At 24.0% G+C, this 19,777-nt stretch overlaps 1 protein-coding gene across 1 annotated transcript in view; it reads right to left on the bottom strand.

Moving 5' to 3' along the window:
- The window catches only part of LOC105362030 (uncharacterized), a 63,923-nt gene extending 51,011 nt beyond the window's left edge, over positions 1-12,912 (bottom strand). The window contains exons 1-2 of the mRNA XM_011499355.1: positions 12,763-12,912; positions 7,735-7,827 (exon numbers count right to left, since the gene is read on the bottom strand). Of these exons, the coding sequence (XP_011497657.1) occupies positions 7,735-7,827; positions 12,763-12,912 (243 nt within the window). The remainder of the gene's footprint in view (positions 1-7,734; positions 7,828-12,762) is intronic.
- Between the last annotated feature and the right edge of the window lie 6,865 nt (positions 12,913-19,777).

Raw genomic sequence — 19,777 nt, 5'->3', positions numbered from 1 at the left:
TTGTATATATTGAGGCAGAGGAATATGTGGAATAGATCGAAATTAAATTTTAAAATAAAAATTCATTCAATCCGGGTATGTTATGTCAAAGATGAATAGATACGAACGAAGAAGTCGATGCGCTAACGATAATACAAATAACTCCTGAGCCACGCACCCCGATCTCTTTAACGATACTTCCTTATATCTTACAATAAGGTCTTTCGTTATCCTCTTCGTAACCTGGGGACCGAACTGCATTAAATTTATTTTCAATAGCTTACTGCCTCTCAGTCCTCAGACTCGTCACGAAAGTATCGACTTCATTATTCTATTACGCCAATTTAACAATTATAGTTTTCAGATTATTTAATCAATATATTTGAATTCTTAAATATAGGAGCGACTTTATAATATAAGATAAATTTTCCTTTCACTCTGTTAAATGTTTAATCGACAGGAGTACAGAAATTATTTTACTTAGGGCCGACATGTATAACACCTATAACAAGTACTTCTACCGTTGACTTTTATTTATTCACCCTTATGATTCTGTAGTACTTAAATGTAAAAGTACTTTGCTACTACTACGAGGTTGCCGTGGTTGACGTTTTTTTTTTTTTTTATAAAAATTAAATAAATTTTTGTAGTTTCCGAAATATAAGTAAGATGAGACTACAAAATTCAAAAGCATTAATCAATATATGATACATGCATCTTCATTATTATTATTTTTTAAATATACTCCAAAGTTCTAAATATCAAAACTAATATATATTTAACTAAAAAAAGGTGATTGAATTAAAAGAATAAAAAAAATAAAAAAGATAGTTTTTGAAAAATACCATTGATATAATCATTTAATTTTTAACGAATAAATAAATTCCATAGGCAGTCAAAAACCTCATAGAATAAAATATTAATAAAAGAAACAAAGTCCAGTTAAACAAGTCTATTTTCATAAAACAATTTATATATATATATATATATATATCATTATGAATTGTTTAAATTATAATTATAATTAATGAATTGGTATTAATACATTTCTATTTATGTTAATATAACGAATTTACTTAGATGTTTTATTATACAAAAATATTATATTTTTTAAATGCTTAATTACTCAAGATTTTATTAATAATTTTACTTGTAATTTCTGATGAATATGTATTCATTGCACCACCTCTAAAAGGTATTCATTAAACTGGACATTATAATGTTTCAAGATTTGTAAATAAAATATTAAGGAAATGCTTTTAATTAAAATATTATGCTTTATAAATCTGAAGAATAACAAAACTTTTTTATAATTAGTCATTTCTATTATGACTGAAATGTTATATTTTCTATTGAATATGTAATCAATTCATTGATAAACTAAAGAAACGACTTTTTAGTAAATAAAATTTAACAGAAGCTTTTGTGGAACGTACGTATAGTTCATTTGTTATTTGTGTCAAATTGGTAAAATTAAATTATTATTTTAAATTTGACATTTCAGTTTGATGAAACTGGGTCTATCAATAGGATTGATTTTAATGACTTAAAAATCATGGCTAAAATATGATATTCATGAAATACTCTTGTAAATAGTTTATAATAAAAAAATCTAAAGTCGTTTCATTGTATTTGATTCATTTATCAAACTTTCAGTATCTACACGAAACATTTATTCATTAACATTTCCTAGAACTTTCCGAAAGTTTTAAGTAAATTGATCGATTAAATTAAAAGAAAACTTTGAGCTAATGATTCGCGATGAAAGGGAATATTCAAAATACACACTGTAAAACAGTTTTTAAACTTGTTTCTTTAGTCTTGTTTCCAATTGTTTTATAAGGTCTAGTAACATTAAAAAACTCATATTTTTTAATTTGTTATTTCATTCTATATTATAAGTTTTCGTGAATACTTGCGCAGTATTGTATCGGGAAAGAAAGAGATTATTTAATATGGATAACTATATTTATTTAGAAAGATATCCAATATGTTACGATTATTCGGCTAATACAAATATTGAAGTAATATTATTTGATATATGTATCCGATAACTCAAATCGATAAATTATCGACAATACATCTAAGAAAGCACAGTAAAATCTAATTAGTTTTTTGTTACGATATTACAGATTCGTTATTAGAATTGAATTTTTTTTGTACTGTTTTTAAAAATGGAATATCATTAAATAAAATACATCGAATATTTAAATTATTTAAATAAATGAGATAAAAAAAATGTAAAAAAATAATAATTTCATTTAATAAATATTCAAATCAAAATTGGATTTACTCGGCAAAGTTAAATTGTAATAATATACCTCCCGCTCCTCTATGATAATTAATAAATATTCGTTGCAAAGATATATAAATTTTTTCTTTATATTTATTTATGTATTTATAGTGAAACTATCAAATACTTCTTTCTCGTTATTTGTTAATATTTTTTAAATTTTCATTAAAAACTTGAAAAATATAAAGAATAAAGAAATTTCGTTACAAAATTTTTTGGTTGCAAAATTTATTTCAGTAGAGTTAAAACTTTCGTTTAAACAAGTTATATTCAATTATTTACAAACATTTTACTATTCAATAAAATTTAAATTAAATTGAAACTATTTATAATTATGTAAATTATTTTAGTCTGCAGAAAAATATATTCTCAAATAATACAAATCTGTTAGGCAAACACTGTATTAAACATCGAAATGGGCTTTAGTGATATTGTTATCTAATAATGTAGTTATTACAATTACCTGCAAATTTATTTCATTAAAAATTATACTTAGTAAAAAGAGCTGTAATAGATAAAACAATTTGCACATAACGAAATTAATTAAATTAATAAAATAACAGAAGCTATTGCAAATCCCATATTGTCAACAGTGATATTGTTAAGATACGTTATTTTAATAATTAATTAATAGATATTCTTATATTACTGCATGTATAATGATTATTTTTAAAAGAAATACAATAAAAAATTTTATAATTAAAAGCTATCGCTATTATATTTCATTGGTAAACTGAAATTTGAGTTAATATATTAAATCATATTGCTATTAATAAACTGTACTTTTAAATAATGAATCCCATATAATTTAACGTTATTTCCAATACATAAAAATTTAAAGTGTATAAAATGAAGAAGAAGAAAATTTATAAATAAATATTGATATCATCTTTGTCTTTCTATTTCGTAATGTATTTTGGTTTTAATTATATCAAAAATTCCGCTATTATTAATGATATTTACTATCACTTACATACTATCAATAGTTGATGATATTACAGATATCAAATTTTAATTAGAATTAATTCGAATTGATCATTAGATTAAAGCTAAAAGTAGACAGGCAAATTAAAAGAAATCGAAGGTGTAAAAATAATTACCAGCTAGAAAGACAGATTGACAATATCTGAAAATGAATTAATAAAATACGTTCTTTATTATAACTAATATTTATTAGACTAATCCAACATCATTCTATGAAATATTTCTTACGGGTATAGATTTTAAGAGACATTGAATATTTTAGACGCATCGTTAGATCAAATTGGAAGTGCTTGTATGATGGGAAAAGTTAGCTTGACGGAACGAGATGATAATGCGAAAAAGCTGCAACTTTTGTTTTACGTTGCAAAGTCTGCTAGATATATATTATATTATATAATAAGGATTATAGATTATATGAACAAAATTATTGAATACTGCTTCGAAAATTTCTTACATGTTACGCATAATGAATAAAACCGTAAAAATTATTTGGAAACATATTGACAAAGAAGTCAAAAATGTTTGAGTTACATATATTTTCTTCATTACGATTTTTCATAATTCAAATAAAAAAAAAACGCATGTAATTTCTGCCATTTGAGTTAGAAAGAATAAATAATGATATATGCTAAGTTCATATAAGTGAAAAAATTGCTTAATTAATAAAAGTACTAATTAAAAAATAAAAATGTAAATATAAAAATTTTTTGATGTTAAAATACGAACTAAAAAGTGAAATTAATTTTTTCATAAAAAGCTTATAAATATTTTTAATCACATGTTTTTATATAAATCTATTATATTATAATTATTTAAAAGAAAAACTGAAAATAATTTACAAATTGTTTTCAACAATCAGTTAATAACTGAAAATTCAGAAAACTGCAATAAAAATTTAATTTACATCCAACTATTTTTCTCATTTTTTCTCTGTGCCACCTGCTAAGATTATAGAAATATTTGTTCTCTCGTAGTGAAGCAAATCTGTCAAAATATCCTATAATATGTAAGCCAAAATCACCTACACAACTTTACAAATTTAACAGTTCGATAAAGACAAAACGTGTAGACTTTATCCAAAAATCTTTCCACGTCTCATTTATCATCTCGTCTATACAAACGCGTATGCACGGGTGCGTATACACATGCATACACTCATATATATATATATATATATATATATATATATATACATATATAACTAATATGAATTTTATTTAATCACATTTCTGCCATTTAATATAGATAAAAACAAATAAATTTGTTCTGTTTTTGATTTATAAATACTCTGAAACATCTTTATCTTAATTAATAGAAATTATTTTAAAAATTACCGATACCATAAATGATGAGTAATAAGTTACAAAATCAATTTAACTATTTATGCACCGTTTAATATGTTAACGCAATAATGAAATTCTTTTACCAGTAAAAGAAGTGTTAAGTAATTTGTTTGAAATTCATTGTCCCGTATTAAAGAACTTTCGTTTAGAAAACATGAAAAAGAAGTCTCGTGAAATGAAGGAGAAGCAGTTTTCAAATAGATGAAAACGATTTTTCATTGCATGTATTGTACATTCACAACACTGACTATCACATACTGCTAAAGTATCGCAAGACCCAATGCGTAAGTCAGCACTTTTAATTCTATAGGAATGTGCTTGGATCTTTATTGGCTCATTCACATTCTAGATACGCCGTCATTTCATACTTATTACATAATGATTTTCAACTAATTTATTGTTTAACCTATCCGTTCGAAAATATATAAAATTCACAAAATTATAACTTCTGCAGTCATTCGTTAGTATTTCATATATTTATTATAGGATGCATTTTTTGTATAATGTTTCTGAAGAGAGTAACAGCATATAGTTAATCAATACTCTAGTAGAATTTTCAATTATTGCTATATTTCTTTAAATAATCCAAAACGATATATAATATTATATTTATCAATGTCTTTTCATTTAAATTCAAAATAGAACAAAAATTGATTGAAAGAATAACGAGCAATTCCTACAATTTCTCTAGTCATTGGGAGTCAATGAATCTGTCAATGAATGTAAACTCATGTGATTTGCGGCACTACAATAATTAATATTCAAGTTATGCCTTCGTAGTCTTTCGAAATATTCAAAATCAATCCATATATAAAGAAAAATCTTATAGAGACATACAGAGAGATACAGAGAGAGAGAGAGAGAGAGAGAGAGAGAGAGAGAGAGAGAAATGATGGAAGTAGGTGGCATAGAAAGAAAGCGAGAGCATTAAAAGTGATATGTACAGAGAGAGAAAAATAGACATGACAAACACGGCTGTATGCTACAAGCCCCATATTCCCCTTTTATGTTGAACCTCGCAAACGCAAGATCCAAGAAAGTGTCAGTCTGGGCATAATAAAAAAAGAAAGTTTTTTTTTTGAAAAATGGATTTGGATGGAAAAAAACAAAGATATGGGATTATTTATACGTTTATTATATTTATAATATAAATATAAATAAAAATTTTAAATATATTATATAAAAATTAGAAGTAATATAAATTGAATGAACTAATAATTTATCTATTAAGACAAATATAAGAAACTTTTCATTATTAATGTTCAATAATAACTTATATATATATATATATATATATATATATATATATATGTATGCTAATTAATATTAAACACGTATTATTGATTTAATTATATTATATTTGTTTGTATTTAATAAATATATCTACGGCATTTATTTATTTATTGAATGTATTATTGAATTAATCAAATATATTGTTTCCAAATAATAATAATAAATTTACAATATTTTCTTCAGAAATAAGAATCAACATGCTGTATTTTATTGTATTTACATTAATAGTTAAATATTATAAATATTATATAAACATTAACTTAATCTTAATTGAAAATGAAAAACTTGATTAGAATCTATGGAATATGGGCGTGAATTTTAATTTTTATATGATATAATTTTTTAGAATTATTTTTAAAATTATATTTTCTCACTTTTTTCTCAATAAAAATTAGGTAAATTGAAGACATTCAAATCATTCAGCAATAAATATCTTTTACGAATATCATAAAAGTGATTGTGTTTCAAATGATGTTGTATTAATTAAGGAGCGTAAATCAATCAATTATGAACTGAAATAAAATACAATAATATATTTCAATAGAATTTTTTTATTCGCATTAAATTATTATACTTAAAATTTTAAAAAATAATCCTTCTTTCAGAATTATGAATTGTCAATAAAAGTTAAGTATGATATAAAATTCGAAAAAAAGAAAATTCATAGTTTTATCTGGATGAGTGATCTAGTAGAACAGAGAAATAAAATAAAGTTAGAATCGATTTTTGTAACAAAAGAATTTTTCTTTGTTCTTCATTGTTTTTGACATTATCATAAAAGCACTATTACTACGAATTTCTGAAACAAGATACATTGAAATTACTACCATTACATATTCTAATTTAATAGCAAAAATATTTTACCAAATATTATAATAATTATAATATTATAACAAATATCTTAGATTATTATAAATTAAACGTAAAAAAATTATGTACCTACATTGATACAAACTCAATTTTAACAACAAATAATAAGAAGAAATTAAATAACATCGTGAACAATTGTCTTTTTTTTTCAACTAAAAAATGATCGTATAGAAATTTTATTCTTTAGAATTTCATCTCGTTGAATGATAATGTTTTTGTTTTGAAAATCGACCTTATCGACTAATACTTCACTTTCAAGAAGCACATTAGAGAATTTATCAGTAACGTTCTTGAATGAAAGACATTATCGTCTCTATCTAAAAATTGACAATTATCCAAAAGATATTTCAAGTATAGAGAAAATAATAAGGTCTACTGAAGAAGTTAATAAAATTATTAAATTATGAATATGAATGAGGTACGTCGTTTCAGAAGATTGATCGTGCATTAAAATAACCTAATAATTGACATTCAAATATATAATATAAATATGAAACATGGAATTTATGGGTATTTATGTTTGTCTACATATATCTACATACGAGAGTACTTTGTTCTGGTTACTAATATTTTTAGTTAATAACTACTACTAATATTATTAGTTAATTACTAATATTAGTAATTACTAGATTTGTATCTACATTAATACGAAAAGTATTGATAATTGTAAAACTTGTAAGCTTTTAAATATACTGAAAAATACTCATTAAATACAAGAAAAATCTGTTAAATACTTTCAATTACTTATACCATAAAAAGCTTTTCTATTAAAATGATAATCTTATTGAAGAGCAAAATAATGATAAGTGAATAGTTGATTGAAATCCGTACATAAAATATTCAATGTTATGAAATTTCACTATTCAAATACTTGCAAGTAAAATGAATTTTTGAATCAATTATATGACGATCTACATCTGCTAATAAACATCTCAGCAAAAAAATATAAGAGAATATAGAAAAAATACTTACCGGTATACGCGTATCTGCCGTTACCCACACCCACTCGTCAGCTTTAAATGAATTTTGTTTGGCTTCATTTGAATTATCCTTATCGTCGCGATTCTGTAATATATTAATAATTATCTAGGCGCTTATATTATAAAAATTATTTCAGAAGGCATATTAAAAGGGAAGTTATTAATATTTATACCTGAGTCGAATGACTCTTATATTCAATTGAATTTATTCATTTGAAATCTGAATATTAGATTACATTTAACATAACCCTTGTTAGATCTCATATTATTAAACAAGTTTTTTCTAGTACAAAGGGAAATAATTATTTTTAAGAAAATTAAATTATATCTTACGTAAATGAAAACAGATATATTAATGTAAGGATATTTATTATTGTTAATAAATTATTATAAATTCAAAATAAGAAATTGTTTTTAATCAAATGAAAATAATTATATATTTATAGCCATAAGTTCTTCTCCTTCTTCTTGTTTTTAAATATATAAATTCATTATTACTAATTCTATAAAGTTACTACTAGTTATATATATATATATATATATATATCTTCACACCTTTTATAAATTCTACAACTAATTTTTATCAAATCATAATTAAAATAATATTTTATTTTTACCTTTCATAATAAGATACATTGAATTTGTAAATTTAACCGATCAGTTATCGAAAATTGTATTGGATTTATTTCTAAATATATAAATTTGATATTTAAATGACTTTTTACTAATTTAATAAATTAATTATATTTTTCATAATTCTATAAGCATGCTGTCCAGTTATATTTTAAAATAAGATAATCGAATGATAAGTAACTTCGTAGAATGTATGCAACGGATTTTTAAAAATGTATAAAATTACAACGTAAAATAATTTTATAAAAACACTTAGAGAGTTTTGATTGACCTAATTTCCAAGCCCATTAGTAAAAGGAAAACTCGAGTATTATACCCTTTCATATTATAGTCTATACTATAGTCTATACTAACGAATCTCTATCTAATGTAAGTGGATCGTTTCCGAGTTAAGTTAGACAGTAGGTTTGAATGTACTATTTGCACTGTGATCGTATGAGTCCGTTAAAAGTTTTAATGAGAACCAGTAATCTATTACTAATTAATTAAAATTAAAGCAAGTATGTGATATTATACATGATGCTTTCAATGTTTTCAAATATTAAATTTGTAATAAATTAATTTGATAATAAACTAATGATTCTCAAGCGTTATATTGGCAATTTTATAGAATAAATCAATATACTTTTATAATACCAATATAATCAGTATAAATGTAATATAAATAAAATAGTTAAAAATTTCAAATATATTAGAGTTACCTAATGGAACTTTACATAAAATCTACACTATACAGATTTTATTTCAGATTTCTATATAGTTTCTATCTATGAAATTATTATTGATTTAAATGGAATTGAATTGTAATTAATATTTTATTGAGAATATTGGAATCTATGGACCACCTTTTTTTTATTGTAAGACCGTTAATATTATATTTTTCTATCGTATAGAAAAATAAACTGATGATAAATAAAAATCAACTTAATATGTTGTGTATTTAGAATATTACGCTGGAAAAAGGGTCAACAAAATTTGATAACTTATAATGTTTTTTCTATGTTAATTATTAATAAAGATTGTAATAAAAATATTCAAATAAATATTCTTTTTTATTCTATATATATATATATATATATATATATATATATATATATATATATGAGTATGTAAGGGTAGGGTACTCATATGAATAATTATAAATTCAAATATATATTATATAAATTTGACAACATGTGAAGTAATATCAAGGAATTATATTTGAAAATAATAATAATACCTTTCACCTATTTGAAAATCAATATCAAATACACAATTTCCAAATAATAAATAAATTGTTCTTATAAAATTTTCTCTACTATCTACTTTTCATACTTCTTAATGCTTCTCTTTATTTCACTTTTCTCATTTTCATTATTTCATTTTTTCTCTCTTTATCTTTCTTTATACATTTCGCTTCGCATAAACTCTTATAAACCTATTATCCCTAATTCTAATCATCAGTATAATCTGTGCAACTGTGTTTGGTTCTAATTATCAATAACCAATTATTAATAATAGGCATACAAACGTTTTTGCAACAATTACAATTATTGTAACACTCACTGCGAAATGCCGTCATTCATTTGACATTATTATAAATAAGAAATAGAAAGTTTTTATAACTCGAAACGTTATCAGTTTACCTTGTATTTCATAATTCTCTTAATCTTTACTATTTTTCCTCTCACAAGTGATTCGCAAATAGGAATGTGCGGCTGGCGAGAAAGTAGAAAACTTCCAGAGCGTTATAAATGCGAATTTGCGCTAAGTAATACTACGGTGCTTTCGTAAAATTGGAATTTCAGATTTTCTATGGTTACTATGTATATATACTAAAGGTATCTTAGAACGACTTTATGCGGGAGTTTTATTGGGATTTAGGGTTCCAAGCGAAAGAGAAGAAAAAGGAATGGTACACGTTAGCCATTAATTCAATCAAGAAAGTCAAGAACGCGGCTTTTGTTGAATTAACTGTGCGTATACTATGCAATTTTTTTTTCAAGCCTGCCATAGAAGGAGGAAAAAACGGTTGCTGTTAAAATTTAATTTAGAAAAATTATAAGTTCTAATGAGTTACACGTCTTTGCTGTGGTAGAGGTACGTCAAATTGATTGAAAAATTAACTGAAATTGATTTATTGCGAAATTAATATTATATGAAATTAGTTAAATAGCATAATTACTAAATAAAATCTATACCGACAGGCACGCGTGTGCACAATTTGTATAGAAATGTGTGTATTTCTATGTATTATTAGATTATTTTTTAAATTTATAGATTCTTTATGAGTTATACATATCTCAAATTTTATAATATTGTTTTTGAGATTATTCAAAAGCTTTCATGTAAATAATTTCAATTTCAATGACAATTTTTTAATTATTAATTCCAGGCTTCATACTCATTAAAAAGTTTTCATACAAATTTTTATGAAAATATTAATCAACAAATATTTAATGAATCAAATTAATAATTTAAATTTACGAATTAATTATTATTAATCAATTTTCAATATAATAAATCGAAAACAAATAAATAAAATTGTTGTTGAATTATTTTGGAAATAATTTAAATACATTAATTGATGTATTATCATAATTCATAAATACTAATTTATAAATTTTTATATTCAGAAAATTTGCGCAGAAATTTTATACAACTATTCATTCATTTATAGTAAAATATCATTCTCATATTTTAAAATAAATTAATATCGAATAAATTTTACTTTAAATAAAAATTTAATTATAAAAAACAATGTAAATATTTTTCTTTCATTATTTTTTAAACTGATACATATTTCTGTATACTTTACATTTATAGAATATAGCGAATGTGCGCCTGTGTTTACGTGTGTGTCTGCGTCTGAGCGCGCATCTGTAATACAATATTTATATAATAATATAGGAAAAATTTTCTAATAATACTTATTTTGCATTCTAATAATTTTCATAAAAAATGTTGAATCGATCATTATTCTATTGTGCTACATAAATACTAAAGTAAAATAATATCTAAACTGTAATTGTCTAATCTATTCGAAAATAATTATCATAATCGTTGCAATATACAAATAACATTTTTCAACTATTATACAACAAAGAATTTTCATTAAAACAATATCACATGGAAAATTTTAATTGAGTTGCAAGCGAAAAATATGGTAAAAAAATGAAAGATTTAAAAGCAGTCCGAAAGAATAGAGATAAATCGAATGAAATCGATATAGAATCTTTATAATCTATAATGCATCACTTTAAATTAATTTCGACGAAATACTACTGTGAAGAAATTTATCCTATATATAGGCTATAGTGATCCATTGCTTCAAGCGCAGAACAGTATAATGGTAATGTACGAGTAAAGTTTGTGTACGTTGTTTTCTATTCCTACTCGACAGCATTTCCCCATCCCTTGATTTTCCTCTCTATGAATCTGGGCGCAGTGGTGGTCATAATCTATCTCCTCGCTGTACCCTCTTTAATTTCCTGAACGAGCGTCGCGATAAATTTAAAGCTATAACTCTACACACATTCGCTCCACCAAAGGGTCACCTCGCAAATATTTAATCTCTTCTAGTAAGTGAAAGAGTACAAAATAAAGAATGAGGAGTAGGCAGAGATAGATAGATAGAGGGAGAAAGAGAGAGAGAGAGAGAGAGAGAGAAACGCGAAAATAGTAAGGTGATGAGAGGTGGAGGTTGTTTGATTTATACATAATTCTAATTTCAAGGTAATACATTTTACTGCGTCAATCATCCTGAGGTGAATTTAATACAATGTAATTTAAATCACTTTTTGTCATTAAAATTAGATAAAAAATCTATAATTATATCGTATATATATTTAACTAATAAATAATTTTGAATACTATATAAAACTAATTATTTATAATAAATACTTAAAGTATATAATTTTTTACATATAACATTTTACATATATAACTTAATTTAAATATAAATAAAAGAAGGAATAATTCAATATTGAAATCTAATCTAAATCGGCTTTTACTAGACATAAAATTCTAATTAAAATAGATTGAAAAATATTGATTATTTTACTTGATAAATAACTTTAAAAATATAACTAAATTTTGTTTTGCATTAAAAAACTAATATATCTTATAGCACTGAGAAACATTAATAATGTACTCAATAGAAATAAATATTATGTGAATGTTTTAATTTAATGAATACCATATAGGTAGAAATTATCATAATTCAAATAGATTTTTATAAACTATAAGGAATTATTTGTTATTATTCCGAAAAGATTTCGTATATCCTTCCATATGGTATTCAAATATCTATTTCCGAGAATCTTTTTGAACAAGGCAATGGGAATAAGAAAAAAATTGACAACTGCTTCAGTATAATTAGCATAGTACCCAAGAGAAAAAAACTCACCCTGAATATCTCGGATACAGCATTGTCCTCAGTAGCAGGTAATGCGGTGTTGCGCTTCCGTCTGACATTAGCGATGCTGCTACTACTGCCGATCTCCCGTCCGAATGCACAGTCGCTACGACGTCGAGGTGATACAACGGAATCTAGCATTACTTGCTCAACCCTCGTCACGTATACGTATAGATAGAGAAAGGTAAAAAATTGCGCGAGGAATTGGCCGAATACCAAGTAATATATGAATCTCGTCGACCAATTAGTGGTTGCTTTGCCTTCCATTTCTCAAGTCGTTTTGTCAACACTTTTAACGATTACTTATTTCTAAATTGTTTTATTCAGTGTCGTTCACGGCATGACTTATCCTTTCGTCTCATTGTTCGACAACTCACTGCTTTTTTACACTTTGTGTCGATGTATTCAGATCGTGACATGGCATTCTATAAAAAAAATTAATGAACAAACATTTTCAATTATTCCTTTGTATAACTTTTATTAATTGGAAACATAGAACCAGTAATTTTAATACAACATTAATACATAACCATAAATTATGTAAATATGTTCGTAATTAAAGTTTTTTAAATAATAGTGATAGTATGTATATAAAGTTTTAAGTATCATAAATATAATTTTAATAGAATTAAATAAATGAGTGTATTTTAAACATATATAATTAAAACAATGTATTATTCGATATTTAAATAATGTTTATTTTAATCAACATAATAGTAAGCTGCACTTCAGAAAATAGAGTGTAAATTTGACAATAATAAATTATTAATACAAGTCTTATGATATTTATTAAATTATATTAATGCACAGTCATATTTAATTGTAAATTTAATTTTTTATTGTGACAATAATTATTAAATAGAATTAATGCGGCGTAATAAATATAAAATTTGTATCATAAATAAACAAAAAGAATATCATAAAATATATAAGTAAGATATGCATTTTAAATTCAATTTTTAAGGTTATTAGTATACGCAATACATATATATTGAATTTAGTTTATTGAAAAATGCAGAAAACAAAACAGGAGAAAATCAAAGAAATTTCCATCTAATATAAAATGCTCATACTCTGTTGTGAATATATTCGAAAAATGTATATTGAAATGTTATTATAATATTTCTTTTTAAAATAATATTAAATTCTATTTACCTATTGAATCTTTTTTTTTTTAATTGTACGAGTTTTATATAAATATAAACGTTCCTGTAATGTTTTCGTTAAATTAAATTTTTTCGATTAAGTATAGTACAAGCTTAATTCTAATTATTAAAATATAATATTGTAAGTATTAATTTATATTTATAGATAGTATATAAATCAATTAGATGAATATATAAATATTTACATATAAATTTAATTAAGTAACATGTACTATAATGTACTAAAATTGATTAAAAAATTTATACACGAAATTATCTATAATCTAGCTGTTTCTATAAAGACTGACGTTGAAGGATATAGACGAAAAAACTTACAAGTCCGTAGACAAGAAATTACGTTTCTATTTCGATGTCAAGTAAAAAGAGAAAATTAAAAAAAAAAAAAGGAGCACATCTGAATGGATAGTCTTAAAATGAATATATAAGATAAATAAATAAATCTAAATTGCGTATAATATTATAATAGTTATATTTTTTCTCATCTAATTAAATAAGGACTATTATATTAATATTATGAATTAAAACAAATAAATAATTTAATGTTTAGCATTACATAATAAAACACATCCAAAATTTTAATTAAATTTAGATGAATTTACTGAAAGTATTTACAGTAAAATATATAATTTGCGAATCATGAATGGAAACAGTAACACTAATGTAAAATCTATCAACACGTATATCGACATTCGTTAACCTTCATAATTTCATTGTTGTGTAACATATTATCTAGAGCTAATCATGCACATGTTCATTATCATGTATAACAATAATTTTGATATTATATACATTTGATATAATCTTAACATTAATAATATTAACATTTATATTAATATTGAACAATATTTAGTATTAAAAAATTATCAAAAAGAAAATCCAATTAATTATTTGTATCATTATAAAATAGTAAGTTTTTTAATAATATTATAATTATTATATTATGACATTTCTGCCGATAATAAATTACGTACAGAAAAACTAAAATTTAATTCCATTCATTCAAAACATATTAAAAATAATTTTTGCATATTTTACAATTATCAATGTTCAATTATCATGAAATGTCAATATACAAATATGTGTATGAGTATTGTTAATTTGTTAAAATCTAATTCATCCGAAGTGAAATGCGTTTTCATTGGGAAATAATTTTAATAGTAAAATATGATTGTCTCGAATGAATTTTAAATAGTAAATGATACTTTCATTTTTTTTTTAAATGTACTGAATTGAATCAAAGATATTAATGTTACAAGAAGAAAGATAGTAAAATTATAATTTAAATTTAATTATATTTTAAATACAATATTTATTATACAATATAATCTTTCTATTACTTTGTTAAATAAACGTAATAATTGTAATTAATTTTAATATACGAAATTTACACAATAGCTTTATAGTTAATAAGTAATAATGCAGAATAAGTAAAACTAAGAAAAATTAAATAATTCAGAGACGTTAATGTTATTCATTGTGTTATTTACTTTTTCTATAACATAATAGTTATAAGAAAATAAAACTTAAGCATCTCAAGTACATAACGTCTTGTTTTGTTTTAATGTAATTACTTTACATTATTTTTTTCATATTATATAAGAATATTTGGTGTTTTTTATTAACTATTTCAAACATATTTAATTAATTTTAATTAGTTTTCGAATGTTTGACGATAGAGGAACTTTATATGTTAAAAGTACTTGATTTACTTACAGCCCCTTATCAGTAATAACATACAATGGCTACAGTTTGCGGAAAATGTTCGAATTGTTTAAACTCAACTTCTGCATATGACCATTAAATAACAACTTTATCTTACTGTAATTGAAAATTATAGTATAGCTAGTATGACAAAATTAATTTACAAAAACAATCCAAATATTACAGAGTTAATATTGATTCAAAGGTCTGATAAATTAAATTTAAATTATTAATAATTGTATTGTCCGTTTAGAAAAGAAATATATTTTTATAATTAACAAACGTAATATAACTAATATAATTAGAATCCATGAAATTAAACAAAAAAACGTATTAAGCGATAACGACGAAAACTGTAATAGTTATTTGCTGTGGTCGAGTGCTGACATGTAAAGTAATTGACAAAAAATTAATGAGAATGTGGCGAGTACATTGTATCGTTTGATAACTACTACTAATCTATCAAAAAATATCAATCATCAAACAATAAAACAAATAAACTAGAATAAACTACTTTAACTAGCTGGACTTGCTGACAGAATTCATATTACTATGCGCTAAATCACATGGTAATTCTCTTTGTTTTTATTCAATTGTTCTATTATATCTAACGATGAACAATATTGTGCACGAGTATTCTTCTGGTAACTAAAATGCTCTTAGTCTATGTCTTATTACCAACGCCGCTGCATCTCACGTTGCCTAACCACCTATTAGTTACCTTTTTCCTTTTAAACGAACTCCTCCCCCACCCTCGCCGCGGCTCACCAAATGTTTCCACCCATTTCGTTTGTCTTAGACTTGCATTTCTAAACACAATACCTTCTTTTTCTACGCGCCGTACCATGTGTGAGGGAAGGCTTTACGCATTTTATTGGCCCCTGTCTTTTAGATTCAACTTAAAATTGCTGACTATGTAGGTTCTGTTCCTGAGGAAATAACGTATTTGGTCTACGTTTATCGAAGATAATATTAACGTAACATAGACATTTCGAAGAAATTTTCTGTAACAGCAAACTTTATGAAAATTCTAATGAAAATTTTTTCTCACAATTTACAGAAGTAATACTTGTGCGCACTTCCTAAATACGCAATGTTATCAATTCTATTTTAAGGTCTATTTAAAACAAAAAACAAAAAACAAAAAAAAAAAAAAAACACCATATCGCTTATAAATCTAAATATTTGATATTTCGCATATATTAAGAAATATGGAAAACAAAATTCAAAATATTAAAAGCCGTATATTCTCTATAATTGTACGTTACCAGTTCCACACAATAAACATGAAAGAAAACTAGACTATTACAAAAAAATTTTTTTACTATTAAAAAAACCAAACAAGTAAATATTAAGTCAAACATGGATTTTTCCAGATAATATATGCACACATCGTTTTACTGCATCGTGTATATGTGTATTTGCGTGTTTGTCGGTCGACTCAATATAAGTCTATGTATACAACTGAGCGTAGGTTGAAAATATTGAAAGAAAATGGTGTCATAAACTTAAAAAAAAAAATTTATAATACATACTAATATGCGATGATTAGTATGCAAACAAATATATTTTTATTTGCTGTACGAAGATGAAATTTTTTTTTAATAAACAAAAGCATTTTTCCAAGTTTTATTTTACTATTACTGTTAAACGTAAAAAGTAAATTACCAAAAGAATTTTCCATTTAGTTGAAATATTATTTTTGCGGTGAATTTTACTCATACACGTGTAATTTTGATATTCAATGTAAAATTCAGTATATTCATTTATATGCATGTGAACGAATTTTTAAATTTAAATGAAATAAGCAACAATAATTCTGTACTAAATATAATTTGAAATCTTAGATATACAATTTTGAATGAAGCTGGCTGAAATAACAAGATGCAATCTATAATTAATAATAATTTTCAAAATATTTATCAACTATAACGTAAGCATGAATTTTTATATAAGTATAATTTTATTTCTACAATAAATAAAGTAATATATAAAGTGTTCCTTTTTATTGATATTTACTAATTAACTTTTTAATACTTGAAGATTATAGATTTAAATATAGAATAATATATACTGCTAAAGTGACAATATCAACCAATAATATATGACATTAAAAGTAATAAGATATATACAGTAAATATAAATAAGTCCTTAATTAAAATCGAAGTTTTTTAAATTTCGATGGAATGCATAAAATTGTTTAGTAAAATAATGATAATTTGGGATCATTCGCGATATGAAAGCAATTTACAGGTGTTTTTATACTTTCTAAACTAAATTCTCACGTTCAAATTTTCATAGAGAATATGAGAGAAAAATTAAATAAGCTTTTAATTTAAAAAAGTTGTATTTTAAGCTAATATATGCACTGATTGTGAATAAATTGAAATTAATTAATGAATACGTAGCAATTGTTAAGTAATATTTCAAAATTATTAATCTTTTTCTGTTAATATATGATATGTGATAGGAAATGCGATAAAGTACTTTTGTTTTTGAATATACACATTGCGTTGGTGTTCAATAAAAGCAAAGACAAAACCAACAAAAAATAGAAAAATATATTTTAACGATATTAAACTTGTGATATATATATATATATATATATATATATATATATGAGTTAGAAATATTTGTTGATACCTTCCCAATAACGATTTTTACAATTTATTTTACATGAGAAAAAATGGCTCTTTAACTCTTAAATGTTTTTAAAATACGAAATAATATCATCAAACTATATTGCATCGATAAAATTTAATTGAACATAAAAATATTCAACATTATTATGTATTGTCCTGTTGAACAATATGTAAGAATATTTCTTAATAATTCTTTGAAACATTTTTTTTGTTTCTTCATATATTACGACGTAAAAATTACTATCCTCCCCAAATTATTTAATATATTCAATTATATAATTATTATTGTTAAAAATTCTAAGATTGAATAATGATATAATATCACAAATTGGGCTGAAAAACTGAGCAAAATGTAATTTATGCAACGAAGAGCGTGTAAAAACGAAATCATCGACATTATTATCTACGTAAAACCTACAATTGAGTATTTCAATGAGATTTCATTAGATTGTATATGACAGAGAGAATAAATTATCCATCCTACCGTGTTATCTCATTCCCTCTATCCTTTCGTTTGCTGAAGTTTCAAACTCTCCTAGTGCAATCACTCGCCATCGCCGGTTAAGCGCTCGGTTTTTACACTTTATATATGCATATGTAACTACGTATACGTGCATGCGCATGCAGTCCTGGAAAACGAATCTCCTCCGTTGGTAATCGGGCCCTTGCAGATGTACTCGGCGTATTATCGGTGTTTACGCACTTCGTCCGTGTCCACGGCGGTTGCTAAAGCAGCGAAGAAACGACTAATCGATTTCCATCGCTTTGAAGTAAAATAAATAAAGCTTAAGCTCGGCATTAAACGGAAAAATAATCAACTCAGACGAGAATTTGAGCTCTTCACGACCAACTGTAAAACATATCAAACTGAATTGTATTTGAATCGTCCTGCATTGGGTGCTTTTCTTGTGCATATATTGACCATAAGTTTTCTATTTTTGAAACGAGTCATTATTATTATTATTATTATTATTATTATTATTATTATTTTCCTTTTCTCATAGATAAGTCTGTATGAAAAATGTATTTACAATATAAAATTGGATACTTTTTTAAAATAATTTGAATGATTTAAACAATTCATCAATTTTCAGTTTAAGTTGAGCATTCAACTACACCGCGAGCGTTCAATGAACATTGGTAATATTGCATATAAAATAACATATATTATAAAATAGATTCAAATTTCTTTACTCTAATCTAATTATTCGATAAGTGCCGAAAGTTTTACATAGGAACGCTTCAACAAACTTTGCGCGATTATTGAAATAATTTAATGTATATAAAAATTTATAATTAATCATCGATTTACTATTAATCCATGGGAAATATTTCATTTATCATTTAACTGAGGCATACTCAATTTCGCGGGTAATATTAACATTTACAACAAAAAAAGGATAAAAAAGGAAATGAAAAACACAACATTCAAATTGTGTCGACGCATTCATGCAAAGTAAACATAAAATCTACGATAAATTAATCAAATTTTTTTAT

Source organism: Ceratosolen solmsi, unplaced genomic scaffold, assembly GCF_000503995.2.
Source record: "Ceratosolen solmsi marchali unplaced genomic scaffold, CerSol_1.0 scaffold2, whole genome shotgun sequence".
NCBI lineage: Eukaryota > Metazoa > Arthropoda > Insecta > Hymenoptera > Agaonidae > Ceratosolen > Ceratosolen solmsi.
The sequence above is the reverse complement of the archived record's forward strand: the minus strand, read 5'-3'. Positions and strand labels throughout refer to the sequence as shown.